Raw genomic sequence first — 16,641 nt, 5'->3', positions numbered from 1 at the left:
TTTTTATCATTTTTACATTGAAAATTTCTGGATCTTAATCAGAACTAAGGTTGAGACTGGGTCTGTTTTGAAATTTCACAAACCCTACCCGGCTCCATATATTAAATGAACCTTTCGAGTTCGACCCGGATTCTAATCAGTCCTTATTTATTACCAAACCCTGACCTTGTAGGGTTTGGTGCGGGTTGGGTCCGGGTCAAACCCGACTCATTGACACTCCTACATGCCATGCGCTAGCTCGGACATGTGGTCCCATGATGTATGGGCAATATTTTAACAATATCTTAATATTTTTAATGTTTTAAGTATTGTTTTTATAAAAATATATTGTATAATATTAAAAAATCAAAAATAAGTTTTGTATTGATTAAAAAATGGTGTCCTCGTGTCCACTTTTTCAAAACTTCTGGGTCCAACCTGCATCACGCGGCCTCGTATCCATGTGTCTCACCAATTAAAGACACGCATACTTTATGGAGTCAAACCCATGCCTGCTCTGCTGCCCCAAAGAAGAATATAGATGTTGGTTTGAAGTTCTTATTTGGTAATTTTAAAAAAAAAATATGGTAATATCTTAAATTTTTAAAAAGTGAGGCCATCTTTTGAATTAATTGCAAAAGATTGGCTCCTATATGATTTTTTTTTAAACTGAAAAAAAAAATCACATTTTCCAATATGATGCACTTTAACCCCCACGTGTATATTTGACAGTTTTCAAGAATCCAATGAATATATCAGAAAATTCATAAAACGGGAGGTGATTCTTGAAATTACGGTTAAAAGAAATAAATTTTTCCTCGTGTCTACCAATAGTGCCTATTGTAGATGTTGCTATTCCTATCATAGGTAAGAATGGCAGTGGACCCGCGTGGAGGAGGAGGACAAGGTCTCCATCCCCACCTTGTCTCAAAATTCTGACGGGTTTTGATTTTAACTTTCATCCTTGTTTCATGTCCTCCATCTTCAATCCAAATGAGGTGAGGCAAGGCTCCCCATTTTTCTCCTATCCACTGCCATCCTTAAAGGTATTTTAGTAATTTTACTAACGAGGATCGAGGGCAAGGCAAGGAAAAGCGTAAGTCTATCCCCAACCCCGTCTTTACACGAGTTTTACCGTTTCATGTCCTCCATCTCCTGGTCAAACGAGGTGAGATACAGGGGAGTAGCTAGGATTCAGGGGGGGGGGGGCAAACAGGGGTGTAGCAAAAAAAAAAATTTGGTGTGATAGTCTGGGGTTCCGGGGCAGTGCCTCCGAAAAATTGTTTTTTGAGATAAAATAAAAAATGATGACAATTATTAATAAAAATCTATTTCATATGAACAAATCAAACTATTTGCTGCAATCAGGGCTGGGCTACAAAAATAGATAAAAATCTATTTCATATGGAATCGGGGCTAGGCTAGGATTGGGCTTTTAAATTTTTATTTTTTTTAACTGGGCCGGGAGGCAGGACTAGGCTAGGATTTGGCATATTATTTTAGTGCACTTAATGAAATATTTATTTAAAATGACTAAAAATATTAAAGCAGAAAATAATAGCGTGTCCGAGCGTGTCAGGTCATCTCACCAGGAAGACACAAGTATTTAAGTCACACCTACACAAACAACCCCCAAAATTGTCTTCGGCAAAAAACATAGTGAAAACCAATGTTGTCAGTATCGGGTCGTATCATATCGGCCAAAAATCGATAAAAATCCAAGCTGATTTGGCATATTTTTTTAATATTTAAAAAAAATGGTTAAAATTATTTTTTTATATTGTTAATACGATTTTAATATTTTCGTAACACCGTCATTTTCTGGTTAAAAATTGGCGATTTAGTTCATAATCGGAATCGTCCATTTCCCTAAAAATCGTTGTGAAAATGGGTATATCATAAACAGGAATGATTAATAATATAAGCAAAACCGAAAAGTGCCATAAATTACGTCCAGATTCACAATAAGCAAATTGGATTTGTCACACTTTTATAGATATTTTCACTTTTTGTGAAATGTTAAACAAGAATGTCAAGAAGAAAAAACGAAATTTCTCACTCGCGCCAATAGGCATCACCACGGATCATAAGACAAGATTTATATGCTACTCCGAGCATAATCTTAAAGGATGACTTTGTACACTTAAGAGAGGCATCTGCAGAAATTTTTGTTGTTGAAGTCCAGTATTGCTTTAATCACTTTCTTCCTTGAAATATAAGTAGCAAATGACAGCTCAATAAAACAAACAAAAAAATGACCACGCTATTAATAAATCAAAATCGGAAAAAAAAAAATACATACAGCACACACTCATCCCAAACATGAGCATCCCAAGAACAGAGAGAGAGAGAGAGAGAGGCACACCGCATTCACTTGGTGGGATACAGAGAGCATCACATGTGAAAAGCAAGCGACACTTCTCTTCGCACCACCTTGATCGAAATGGCACGGACCCCACCAACAACAGCTTGGATGGTTGTCATCGTCATGCACTTATTGTCGATTCCTGTTTCAAAACCAAAAAAAAAAAGCCATAATAAATTAAAAACGGAATGGCAGCTGCAAACCAACTGTAAGAGATCTCTGTTCCACCAAACATTGTAGACAAGCAACCAAGGGACCATTCACAAACATCTCTTCTACAGGTGGTTGGTAGCTGGGTGCGGCCCATCAGCAACCAATAGTTCGTCAAGGTTGGTGGCTAAGAGAGAGAGAGAGACTCAAAACAATTTGAAAAAAACCATATTGGTGCTTGTTGCTACCATCAATGACCAGAAATGGTTTCAAAACGACTTAGAAAATCAGCCTGAATCAAATCGTTTTGGCATTTAAAAATTCAAAAAATCATAAATAACTGAAAAAACAAAATAATCAGGAAATTTTATCTAAAAAAAGAAAATTATAGAGGTGAAGTAAATGATAACTTGGAGGTTATCAAATTCTAAAAGACACATTGAATATTCTAAAAAATATAATAGCAAACAAATATCATAATTAGCCCAATATATTAAAAAAGATTACAGAACCCCTATTCAAGCCGATTTTCAATCAATTGGAGGAGTACTGATTGGATTCAAATCAGATTCAGGCCAATTTGATTCTATTTCAACAACATTGGCCACAATTGTGAAGTAATATCGCATTCTTGGCAAAAACAAGAATAGCAGCCACCAACTTTTTATTCAATTTCATTTTTTTTAAATTTCCACAAATTCATCCATGACATGTACTTATGGTAACTATTTTTTCCTAAACACATGCAAAAAAAAAATACGAAAGACCAAAGGGATGTGGTGGTTGGTGACCGTCATCCATGAGAGAGAGAGAGAGTCTAAACAATTTGGAAACTACCGACAGTGAGTTTTTAATGGATACGAAGTGCTACTATGGTGAAATAACATTACATCCTCGGAAGAAAACAGGATTGGTCACCAACTTTTTCTTCATTTTTTACCTAATTTTCCTCAAATTCTTGTATGTACGTTTTACCAACCACTTTTTCCTTGGTACGTGCAAAGAAAATCTAGGAAGAGTGAAAAGATTTTAAGGGTACCGACCGCACCTTAGCAGTTAAGTTGGAAACAGCTAGCTGAAACTTCTCTCTTGTTTTCACACTCGCAACTTGGCCAGCCTTTGCAACCTTGCTGAAGGCACCGTTAAGCCAAGATGCCCCAACGGTTACATATCTGAAAACCATTAAATCGGTAGCAAATCATTCCCACAAAGATTAACATAAAATAAGTACACATTGAAAAGCTCCATTCAATTTTTGGTTAATAGTTCATTCCCACAAAGATTAACATAAAATGAGTATACATTGAAAAACTACATTCAATTTGCGGTTAATAGTTCACTCCCACAAAGATTAATATAAAATGAGTACACATTGAAAAGCTCCATTCAATTTGGAGTTAATAGTTCATTCCCACAAAGATTAACATAAAATGAGTATACATTGAAAAACTACATTCAATTTGCAGTTAATAGTTCACACCCACAAAGATTAACATCAAATGAAAACACATTGAAAAGCTCCATTCAATTTGCGGTTAATAGTTCATTCCCACAAAGATTCACATAAAATGAAAATGCATTGAAAAAGCTCCATTCAACTTCCAGTTTAATAGCATTCTCACCTATGCCACATGGGTGCGGGTGCGACACGGGTGCGGCGCAATTCCAAAAAATTTGGACACGGGGACTCGGCTATATATATATATATATATATATATATATATATATATATATATATATATATATATATATATATATATATATAACAATAAATTAACACATAAAGATTGTAAATTTTAAAGATAAAATAAAAAAACAATTCTTAACAACACAAACTTACCAAAATATAACACATAAAGAAGCTTGTGAGTGTGATAAACAATAAAACTTATCATAAATCTGCCTCATCTTCTGAATTAGAGGAAAGAACAAGATCGAGGTAGTCCATGTTGAGAGTATGTAAATTATGTTCTCCTTCCAAGTCAAAATCTTTTGGACCCCCTCCCTGCACCCTCTGCTCGCAGAAGAGGGGCTTGGCCCCTCGTTTCCCTTTTGTCCGGCGTGGCAAGGCTCGGCCTGTCAGCCGAGCCCCCTCCTTCCCCCACTCCTTCTTACCCATGCCGAACAAAAGGAAAATGAGGAGGGGGTCGGCCCCTCCTCGTTTCCCCTGTTGTTCGGCGGGGCAAGGATCGGCCTTTCAGCCGAGCCCCCTCCTTCCCCCACTCCTATTCTTACCCCTACGATAAAAGGGAAACGAGGAGGGGCTGAGCCCCTCCTCTATGAATCGGAGGCACAGGGAGGGGTCGAGATCCTCTTCTACGAGCAGAGGGTGCGAGGGGGGGGGGGGGGGCTGCCTGACATAAACGAAACAAGGAGGGGCCAAGCCCCTCCTTTATGAATAGGAGGCACAGAGAGGGGCCGAGCCCCTCTTATGCGAGCAGAGGGTGCAGGAAGGTCGACATACCTGTTGAGTGTTGACGGAGGGGGAGACGGTGGCTGCCTGTGCGTACCGTCGCCGGAGTCTGGATCACTGGCATGGGTGTAAAAGAAAGCTGCAGGGGCTAAGGGAGAGAGGCAAAATCGAAAGGGTAAGCCCCTCCCCCTGTCAATAAACCCATTTTAGGGTTCGGCTGCAAAAGAAATTTGGATCTGGGTCGGGTCCGAACTCGACCCGACCCGAATCCAAAACGTAATTTAAAAATCGAAATGGACATTTTTTGACTCGGTCAAAGTTGACCGAGCCCAAAATGTGGACGGACACGGCCTCGACTCGTTCACCGAGTCCGACTCGGCATTGACAGAGTTCGGGTCGAGTCCGAAGCCGCACCCGAATCCGCACCCGTGTCGGGCGTGTCGACTCGGGTGCGACAGCTCCTTAGCCGAGTCCGTGTGACTTAGATTCTCACACATATGCATAATTGGTGTCACTAATACTAAAACCTATACACCCTAAAAACTAACTTCTCAACTTCCCATTACTCAACTATGTCACATGGGTGCGGGTGCGACACTTTCAAAAAACTTGGGTGTGGGGGTGCAGCAATATATATATATATAGTCCAAAAATTGGACATAAATGACCCTGGATGCGGTCACGATTTTACAAAAAAAGAATCGGATCCGGACCCGAACCGGAACCGAGTCCAGGGAAAACCCCCTTATCAGCAGAGGGGGGGGGGGGATGAAGGCCCGCGGCTGCGCGGGCGTTAAAAAGTTCCCGATTTGCAAGGGTGAAGAGGGAGCCCTCACCCCTGCGCTCCTCCTCCTCTCCCTCTCGATTGTGCACTCTCTCTCGCTCTCGGCGTGCGACCGAACCCCGGCGCTGACGACGACACCGACTCTCTCTCAGGTATGCATCTCCTTCTTCTCCCCTTCTCTTCTTCTTCTTTTTTTCTTCATCTCCTTCTTCTGTTTGCCGAAGGGCCGACAGGAGGTCGTCGGCTCCCTGTCGTGCCCTCTCCCTTTCTCTCTGCATTCGCCGGAAGGCCGACAGCCCCCTGCCACATCCTTCCCCTCTCTCTCTCTCTATGTGTTCGCCAGAAGAAAAGTCAAGACTCGGGAGCATTTTTTTGTCCAAAAATTAGACACAAATTACCCTGGGTGCGGTCAACGCACCCAGGGTCCCGTTGACCGCACCGGGTGCCCCACACGCACCCGCGTTGACGCGGGTGCGGCACCCAGTTTGCCGAGTCCATGTGACATAGCTTCCAGAGTTTTAAGATGTCTAAGAGACAATTACAGCATTTTCCCTAAAAAACGTTTCCTTAGGATTGACTTAATTTATGTAGATAATGTGCACTGAATGTATGGCTAGAACTCTGTATATGCATGAATACATGTCTCTATTTATCTGTTTACATGAATTCACATCACGCTGTTATTCATATTAGAGTCACGAGTTTGAATACTCTAATAGGCTTGCATGGGTTGAGAAGATTTGATAACATTAACTGGTGACTAGGAGTAGATCTTCTATTGACTAGCTCAATGTAGGCTGGCGACGTTGAGCCAAGTTCCAATGGTGATTGTGTATTGTTATGGACCACTGCGCCAGACAAATTGATGTATCCTTTAGATCATTTTGACAACAAAGAATATTTTGAGCTGTCTCAAAATCATAAATGGCAGAAACAATGTAAATATTCAAAAATTACCTATTAGTTTTAACAGCTGAGCCTGTGTCATTCAACTTCCTTTCTGCTACCATTAGAACTGCCATCGTCTTGTCTGATACGTGCAGTCTTTCATCCACTGACTTCACTTTTTCATTAACAACTGAGATTCCAACATTCAGTTTCTCTGTTAAACCAACCCGCCGATCAAACTCAATGGCCTTAGCAGATGCATTGGCTGTCAGACAATGTTTCTCATCGAAGGCTTTAGCCTTGTTGACAGCATCTTGCCGTATAGCAGATCCTTTAGCTAACATTGTTTTCGCAACATCTTGTGCTTTGCTAACATATACCCGAGCATTGTTGACAGGAGGAGATGCAGGGGATGGGGCAGGAGCAGGTGCAGGATTTCTATTCTGCAAGAAAGGGAAGCATATGAGAATGTTGAATCCAAACATCTGATGAACTTTTTATGCATAAACTTTGTAGACATACATGAAAAATATAAGCAAAAGTTTGGAATTTCCTCTTACCTCAATATTAGGCACATAGTTCTCAACAGGCGTTATTCTCACAATCTGATCTATTATCGTTGCACCCTACAACATTCGTGAAAGGAAAACATTTACAAGTGCCACGATAGATAAAGCTTTCGTCAGAAAACAACCTGATAGAAACATAACTGAGAACCAGCACATCCTTGAGCTATAAAATAAAATGTCTAATTCCCAGCCTTGAAGCGAATACTCTGGCAATGAACCATGAAATTGGTCATAGACAACCAATTCTCACCACAAATTGCAAGAAAGAAAATCTCCATATTCAGCACGTGGGAGAAGAGAAGATCATTGCATCACAGTAACAGTAATTTTACAATTGTTCATTTTAGCATCAAGAACATAAATAAGATGATATCATCATGGCCACATGTATAGAAGTCAGTCTACCAGTTGCAACCAACTGACTGCATCTGTAAAGGCCAAACAAGAACATGACCCTTTCATTAGAAGAGTACCGTACATGAGCTAAAAAAGCAGCCCACTGCCTGAAAAAGCTTTCAAGAGAATATAACACCTAGAACATTAATTGTTTGATTTTTATCTCAGAGCCAACCTGTAACAATATTAATTATTTGCTTTTTAACTGAGAGACAATACCATACATGAAAACCCATCTGCTCTCAGACTTTTGTTTTATGCAAATGGAGGATATCTGGAACCAGGGATATAAGTAATCAGATTTCAGAGCAGCCAGCCACTTAGCATCATTTCTCTAACTGGGGACATGCCAGATCCCTGGCAAAAGTTTTATGTCAGCATCAATAGCAGTAGTTCGTTTCTTGCCTTTCTAGCAGTTCACTGTGCTTCCAATGTAACATCAATTATCCCTACTTAGGGAATACATATTTCATAATTTGTCACCATAAACCCATGGCTGGCATGAAACCTATGTCACATGGGTGTGGGTACGGTTACGGGTGTGACACGGGTGCACAGTAATTTAAAAAAATTTGGACACGGGGACACCGCTATATATATATATATATATATATATATATATATATATATATATATATATATATATATAACAATAATAAGATTGTAAATTTTACAGCAATAAGTTGACCAGTCAAAGTTGACAATATATATATATATATAACAATCATAAATGGACAAAAATAGACTCAGCCCCGGTGCGTTGACTGAGTCTGACACTTAGTTGACTGTGTCCACCCCGTATCTGAAGCCGCATGCGTGTCGGGTATGGGAGACGTGGGTGCGTCGACCTTTTAGCCGAGTCTGTGTGACTTAGCATGAAACACTTGGATGAGTAGTTATCAATATTAAGTACAAGAACCATCATTATAGATTCTCGTTTTGAAAAACTAATTTTATGGTTGCATTCTGACCAATCTGCAGCCCTACATACAAATTTATGTGTTAAAAGGAAAAGTCACTTGTTCCAAAGTAGCCAACATCAATTTGTGCATGTTCCATTACTGTGTTGGTCATAATGATCATGAAAGACTCCAAATATGTCAAAACCAACATGTCCTTTGTTCACAAGGCTATTTTACGGGATATTATAGGTTTATCTATAAATCTCAGGCAAATCTCTAAAATAAAATTTTTAGAAAAACAGGAAAACTGTGTGCTATTTACAATAGATGTGTCAAAGACATAAAGAAATGCATTGTCAAATTAAAATGCATTGATAGACTGAAATTCTTTTTAAAAGAAGAATATTTTCCCAAAATAGTCCTGGTACTTTCCAAGATTTTCTGTTTTCCTTGTGTTAAAAAAGGAAGAGCAGCTAGTGCATGTCACCTTGTGTTGGGATGTTGCAGGTTCAAAACCCAATGGTATAGTTGTATAACCGGTAGGGGTCTGCCTAACCCCATCTTGCCTTTCAAAAAAAAAAAAAAGAACACCAAGAACACAATGTTTTCAAAAAAATCTACTATATTGGTGACTTGCTTAGGAGGAAAAAAAGTAAATCAGATGAGTACGCAGACCATGAGAAAGACACAATTTTATTTAACAGGCAATCCCAAGGCCATAGAATTTCACATTATGAAATAGATGATTTGGAAATGTTAACAAGTCATATACCTCATCATACTAAAGTACCAAACCTTACATAGAAATAGATGTTTTGATAATAATAAGTCAGTTTCCTTATTCATATGCAGACACCAACCTTTCATCCAAAAATGGATAAAGGTTGCTGTCTTATTTTTAATTCTTTCACCATCTAAAATTCTATTAAACTCTACATTTCCAATACCCACATTTATTTTTCCCTTTTTCGACTAATTTTCCAATTGTTTTATTTTCTCAACTTCCTACTTCTCTCCTCATCAACTTCTCTCCTTTTTCTACCCCTATAAAGGCTAGCAAATAAGGTTTGCACCATGAAGACTTACAGAACTGAAAATGAAGTTTTAAAAAGAAAATAATAATAATTTCACCACAGTATTGAGCTCTTGTTGTCTTCTGAGGTAACACCATGACATCTAAATGAGATATCCAATGTTCAAAAGGTTCAAGGAAGCGGTTTCTAACATGAAGCAAGGGAGTGAGCCCCAAGAGATCCTATTTTCAAAAAATGGAGGGAACTAACATATGCATGATAAAATGATAAAAGAAAACTAAATAAATTGCAATGTGAATACTCTTTCTTAATGTACGAGATAATTCACAATCTTATATTTTACTTTTTTATAATAACAAACATAATAAAAGGAAAAAGGACACATACAGATAACTGTAATGCGATCTCAAGGGCCTTTGGATCTTTAAATGTAACAAGTGCAACTTTTGTTTCGCCTACATCTCTGCAAAAACAAAACAAAACAAGAAAAAGAAAAAACAACTTAGAAGACTTTCAGGGGAAATGAACCTAATACATGCTATAATTTCAGCTGTTAAAGAATTCAGAAGGGGAAAAAGCAACAAAACAACTATAAATCAACGAATGACCCAAAAACGCCAAAAGCTTAAAAAAGGAGAAGCTTTACATCAGACTTTTAAATTCTAAAGAAAATAAAAGCATAGAAATAATATCAACCATAGAAAGCCCAAATGTTCCAAAAAAATTGAATTATAATAATTTAAATAGTAAAAAATAGCTGCCTACAATAATGATGCTACGAGATCATTAGGTGATTACACTAGAAAATTGTAAGTCAACACAAAATTTATTATAAGGCAATAGAAATTTTATGGAAAAATGGATTTTTTTAGTGGAAGAAGAAAAATGAAATTTTCACTCACCTATGAAGCTCGACGTGTTCTATCTCTCCCGAAAATGAGAAGAACTCGTGAACCTCTCGTTCTCCCGCTAGGGCAGAAAGGTTTGCCACCCGTACCATCCTCGTCTGCAATCTCCAGAAAATCAACAAAAACTCAGTAAAATAAACCAGAAAAAACGAGTTTCCACCAGAATAACCAACGAAAACTAGTTAAAAAATAAGGCACAAAGTGACGACACAAGTAGCTCGTAGATCTGAAATTTTCTTACTAATAACAGTAAGAAACGAGTATCATAAACAAAGACTAAACTAATCCCTTGAAATAGGTCGAGAAAAAGCTTTCTTTTCAGATTTTTATTTTCATTTGAAGAATAGGTCGGAAAACCTATCTTTTCCCCCTTCCGAAAGAGGCAGGAGAGGGGAGACAGGATTTCAGAGCTTATAGATCCGAAAAATTCTCTTTTTATCTTCACAAAGGAGAGAGAGAGACGAAATTTTATCCTTTTTCTCTTGACACACGCAAGAAGGAGGGGGAAGATTACAGAGCTCATATATCCGAAAATCTCCTTTTTCCTTTTGAGAGAGAGAGCACATATTCGAAAATTTCTCCTTTTTTCCCTTGACGCGCATGCGACGAACACACACAAGAAAGAGGGAGAAGATTACAGAGCTCATAGATTCTAAAATCTCCTTTTTCTCTTCACGAACAGATACAACGAGAGAGAGAAAGAGTACTACAGAGCTCATGGATCCGAAATTTTCTCCTTTTTCTCTTCACAAAGAGAGAGAGAGAGAGATTTGAGATTTGAGCTTACCACCTCCATGCAGCAGGAAGCGTGTCCAAGAAGGAATGTCGCTCTGTGGATTCCCCAGATCCGACGCTCCTTTGCTCCCCGGAACACCCAGATCTCCGGCCACCTTCCTTCCTTCCCTCTCGCCCCCGCTATTTATACCTCCCATTTCCCTCATAACACTCTTTACCTGCCCGTGGCTGCGGCTACGCTGTCTCCCTTATAATCAAATTACTAAAATACCTATCCTTCCGTGCTACAGTGCTACCAGCAAAAGTACAAGCACCGATTTTCCCGACTATTGACGAATTGGATATGTGTCCGAGTCGGTATCTTTGAGTGAACTGACCTTTACAAAGCTTGCTGAGTCGAACCGCAGTCCCCTTTGGGCTGGTCTTATTTGTTATTACTGCTGAACCCACGTTAAAAATCCTCCTCTTATTTCTTATTAGAGGGTGCATTCTTGACTAGGGGTCTGGTTTAACCGGATCCGACCTGAACCAAACCCGATAGGGTCTGGGTGTGGTGATAAATAAGAAGAACCGATTAAGACCAGGGTCAGGAACTGAATGTCTGATTAATACATGGAACCGAGTATAATTTGTGAAATTTTTTACCAGACCCAGACCCAGACCCAGACCCAGACCCAACCCGAGTTTCAATTAAGACCCGCAATTTTTCAATGTAAAAATAATAAAAAAATATGATTTTACCAGGTATGGTCCAGGATTAGTTCAAGTAGTTATTATTGGGTCTGGGTATGATTTTTCTTATAATGGACCCGATTAGACTCAGGTCTGAACCATATACCATACCCGAAAATCTGGTCCAAGTCGGGTTTCACCTGGGTCTGAACCAAAACCGACCAGTTGACACCTTTTACCTAGCAAACACTGAAACACAGCCATGGTCAACGTAGCACCTCTTGGCTCCTAACGAGACATCTGAACTAGGGATGGCAGTGGACCGAGAGAAAGCAGGGCCCCGCCCCGCCTCGCCCCGTTTGGACCGGGGATGAAGGGTATGAAACGGGGATGGAGGCGGGGACGAAGGTTAAAATCCATCCCCGTCCGAGGATGGAGGCGGGGATGGACGTGCACTTTTCCCCACCCCGACCCACCACTTTTCCCCGCAATATCCCCGCCCCGCCGCGCCTCATCCCTGTTTGAACCAGGGATGGAGGACATGAAACGGGGGATGAAGGCAGGGGTGGAGGATAAAATCCATCCCCGCCGGGGATGGAGGCAGGGGTGGAGGATAAAATCTTGAGGTGGGGCGGGGGTGGAGACCTTGTCCCCCGCCCCGCCCCACTGCCATCCCTAATCTGAACCATACCAGTGATTTTTCCTCATTGTGAAAAAAAAAATTAGTGCCATCCTTACCAAATGACAACGATGTAACTGTTGCTGATGACCAATAATTCAAGCAAGTGATGAGCAGTTACGGTGCCAGATCAAGCACACAGGAAGGAGGGATATATGGTTGGGAAGTAAGTCAAGGCACCAATATCACTGTCACAACATATGTATGCCATTAGCTTTTCAAATTGGACTGTCCATTCTGTCACCATGTTATCTCTTCTACAAGGAACAAATCTTAGGGTTGATTAAAAATAAATTTTCTTGTGAATAAAGGACCTCCAGCTATTCAAAGCTGGTTTATGCTTAATGCCACCTGAACTCAATTAAGATAATCCCCAAAAAACCTTGTTTTAATATCTCAAAAAATGTTTAAAAACTTAATTTTATTAATAAAAAAAATGTGCAACCTGTCATGTTGTATGAAAACATAGTAGGTAATCATCCAAAATGTGACAAGTCATATACAAGACTTTTCTTACTTGTCAAGAATCATATCAAAGGTGTCCAAGTTTATAATTTTTAATGATGTTTTCTATCAATGGTATAAACATTAGATTTGATGATTTTTATTTTATTTTTTTAAAGGTTGCAGAGACCTAGCCGCGCTGGCTCAGCCTGCCATACTACGGTCTTTGTTCATGTCGGTGTAAAAGTCAGAAGGCTTACCCCCTCAACCCCAAGGAGTCGCCAAACTTCAGCTTATGCACGGGATGGTGCCCATGGGATTTGAACCTAGACTGTCCGTCTAACAGTCTAGGCTCCATCCCACTATGACAAACCTCTTAGGTCTAGATTTCAGTGGAGACAATTTTCTTTAGTGATTTTAAATTCATAAACTGTGTATGACGTGAAATGTGACAAATTTTGGGAGTTCATGCATTAAGTTCTTCTGTTGCGTTTATTATTAGTTAATTGCAGCTACTTTGAGGCTTCCATCTTAAATATGATGGCCCAAGCTTTGCTAGCCGAGGGTCAAAACTCAACTACCTGATCTTATTGAGACTTGACCCAGTCTTCCAGTCAGGCTAGGTCAGGTTAGTATGAACAAACGGATTAAATCATGGCTGAACAAAAACTAGATCTTAAGTAATAGGTCCAAATCCAAATTCATATGGAAACAAAATCTGACAAAGTACGGTTGAGAAAATGTCCAATTTTTATATGTTAATAATGGATCAAATGAAAAGTATTTGGAAGCAAGCAGTTTATATGTACAAAAAACTGTGTCGATCGGGTTTATTACAGAGCTAAACAGTAGTCCAACAGAGAATATTGATCTGGGTCTGAATCTGAATCACAAAAGAATCCAACCACATAAATCAAATACCAACAGTTTACAAGTTCAAATCTTATTTTAAGATCCATATCTGATAAAAAAAAAGTCAGACACAAATCTTATTTTAAGATCCAAATCTTATTTTAATCATCTTATATATGGGTTTTGCAATTAATAATGTTAAACATACATAATATCAATATTTTTCATCAAGAACAGTTGTTTATGTTGTAACAACCTTTTTTTTTATAGTTTCATCGATTGCTTCCACTCGCTCCATCTATCTGAAATTACTGTGAGCCTCAAGCTCTCCCTCACATCAAGCAAGCATTTCAAAGTAGTGTAATATGAAGCAAACCTTGTTTTTGCAATCTTTATTAGCTCTAATTTTTCATTGCTTTTAAAGATTGCTAGTGTTTTTGAATGATTTGTGATGTACTTCACAATTTATTTACTCTGCAAATATGTTTCTTCCATCTAATGAAACTTATGTGCCAAATCCTTAAAGATTAAATTAAGTGTGTGTACAACACAAGGTGACCAAAAAATATACTTATACGTTTGTTTTAATTATTCACCTACTAACTTGCAATTTGTTGCATTGTCTTTAATCACTTGCACTACATTAGAAGGCCCCACAAGTTTAAATCCCATCTTAAAAAACTCGACAATGTTTGTAGCTGACTCTTGCACATTAGAAAAATCACTTGCATATAAGAACATCGAGCCAAAACAGTTTGATGCAAGTATATTTATCAAGTGTTTGTTCTTGATATTTGTCCAACCGTCTGAGAGAATAGAAATTCCAAACTCCTCAAACTTTTTTCGAAATTCATTTAACTTCTTGTAAACACTCTTTCTCACTGTCAAGCAACGTTGTTTGCCCTTTTTCATATGATGGGAGTTTATATCCAGGCACTTTACTAACTGCAGATATCATCTCTTCCCAATATGATGATCGAAGCACATTGAAAGGTATGCCATTTACACACAAAAATCTGATAATTTTATGATCTACATCATCTCTTTCTACCTTTTTAAAGGTATCACTATGTTTCGGCTTCCACTAGATGATGTAGTCATACTAATAGGCTTCTTCATTTTATCAATTCTTGATCTCCTCAACTCAAATACACTTGATGAAACCTCCACTCGTCGAACTTGCCTCTTAATTTTTCTTCCAAATTTTGTATTTTTTGCAACTACAGGACAAAAGGCAATCCCAACACTTTGTCCTTTTGGAGATCCCATGAGATATGCAAAAATTTGAGTATATGACCCATGATAAATGTTTTTGCAGTGCCTGCACATAAAAACATGGGTTCCACCTTGCTTTCCTTTCACACTCTTCTTTTGTTTCAATACATGGCGCCATAGGACAATTGTTTTATGCATGCTAGGTGATTCATCATTTTGGTCATCTTCAAAATAGTAGTCATCCAAGTCATATTCTTCTTCATCTTTCTCATTAAAACAATTTTCTTTTCTATCCTGAAATTGATATGGACAATCAAAAGACCCCTTTCCCTTTCTTGCATTGTCATTTCCAACACCACTAGACGATTCATGCTTTAAATTGCAAAAAACATCATCATCATAATTATCATGATCGTATTTTGTAATGATCATTAGTGAAGCAAAGAACAGGCAAATATACATTCATCATAAAAGTATAAGAATCAGTATAAAACACTTTAAAAAAACTATTATTAACAACAAAGGATGAAGAGTGAAAAACACAAATCATTACTCTCATAATTTACCAATTACTAAAACAAAAAATAAACATCATTTAAGGAGGTGAAACCGTGAAATATCTATGATTCTATATCTTAAACACCAAAAATAAACAATCAGTAGATATCTTAAACACCAAAAATAAAAAATTAAACTCGAAGTTGTGTTACCATAAGAGAAGAAACTTGTTTCCTATTAAAAATATTTTTCTTCTTTTCACGTTGAATTTATTATGCTTTGTTTTAGATTTTCCTTATGAGATCTTCCATGTGATAAACATATATTTTTTGGATGGAGAAAGTTGGGGGTTAGGCAAACCAAATTGAGATCACATGAGTGGTTAAGTGACATGGCCAATCACATGACAGCATTGCATGGGTCCCCACATGAAATGTTCTCATCTGATTGGCTATGACACTTATTCATGGCACATAGCCACTTCCTAGATCCCTACCTATAATACAATTATACCATTGGGATTCAAATTTGCAATGTCTCCAATACAAGGTGACTAACTGCTCATGCCAAACAAGCAAAGCCCCTCCTTGGTCATGTGATAAACATATTAACATAAAAAAACTTTTATTATTATTATTATTATTATATTTGCATCATAAAAGTATAGGAATCAGTGAAAAGTTGAACAATATTTTTACATTATTGCATATATGAGATAAATTCAACCATTTGCATGTGGACAATTTTGATGTTAAGAATTAAGTGCATGTAAACCAATTTCTAAAAGCAAGTGATTTACTAAGAATTAAGACATGCGTAAATCAATTTCAAGCTCTGCTCTGATTTTGTATCATGGTGTTGGTGCATCTTCATTAGAGAAGCAAATGAGGGGGCATTGGAAGCGTTTTAGTAGTCATCTCTTAAAATTTACATGGAAAACTCATATCAGTTATAGGCATGTGAACTGTGGAAAGCATACAGATAGGGGATTGCCTAGTGAATGTATGGCTGCTTTGGGGCATAACAGTGTCATTGATTGCACTAATTCATGCCACCACTGACATGATCCAATACTATCCGAGAGCTTTGTTTAGTTTAGTCTCTATCAACAAAGATTTTAGTTGGAGTATTCAATAGATATATACACAAATATCCAAA

The 16,641-nt window shown here is 38.2% G+C and overlaps 1 protein-coding gene across 7 annotated transcripts; it reads right to left on the bottom strand.

Moving 5' to 3' along the window:
* Positions 1-2,136: 2,136 nt before the first annotated feature.
* LOC149831740 (binding partner of ACD11 1-like) lies at positions 2,137-11,277 on the bottom strand. 7 transcript variants are annotated; one of them, XR_016433049.1, is made up of 8 exons: positions 11,176-11,277; positions 10,383-10,486; positions 9,868-9,943; positions 7,140-7,205; positions 6,649-7,022; positions 3,543-3,666; positions 2,282-2,486; positions 2,137-2,178 (listed from the first exon to the last, which is right to left on the bottom strand). XR_016433049.1 is itself a non-coding variant. In XM_090012200.1 (7 exons), the coding sequence occupies exons 1-7, from the start codon at positions 11,182-11,184 to the stop codon at positions 2,466-2,468; spliced, it is 774 nt and encodes a 257-aa protein (XP_089868326.1). In that variant the 5' UTR covers positions 11,185-11,277; the 3' UTR covers positions 2,137-2,465. The 7 variants fall into 7 exon arrangements, 4 of the variants coding, with proteins under 4 accessions (XP_089868326.1, XP_089868327.1, XP_089868328.1 ...); XR_016433051.1 differs by having other exon boundaries at positions 2,137-2,186; positions 2,345-2,486; XR_016433050.1 differs by having other exon boundaries at positions 2,137-2,182; positions 2,345-2,486.
* Positions 11,278-16,641: the final 5,364 nt, after the last annotated feature.

Source organism: Nuphar pumila, chromosome 7 (assembly GCF_984573655.1).
Source record: "Nuphar pumila chromosome 7, dmNupPumi1.hap1.1, whole genome shotgun sequence".
Lineage (NCBI taxonomy): Eukaryota > Viridiplantae > Streptophyta > Magnoliopsida > Nymphaeales > Nymphaeaceae > Nuphar > Nuphar pumila.
This window is presented reverse-complemented; position numbering and strand designations above follow the sequence as displayed.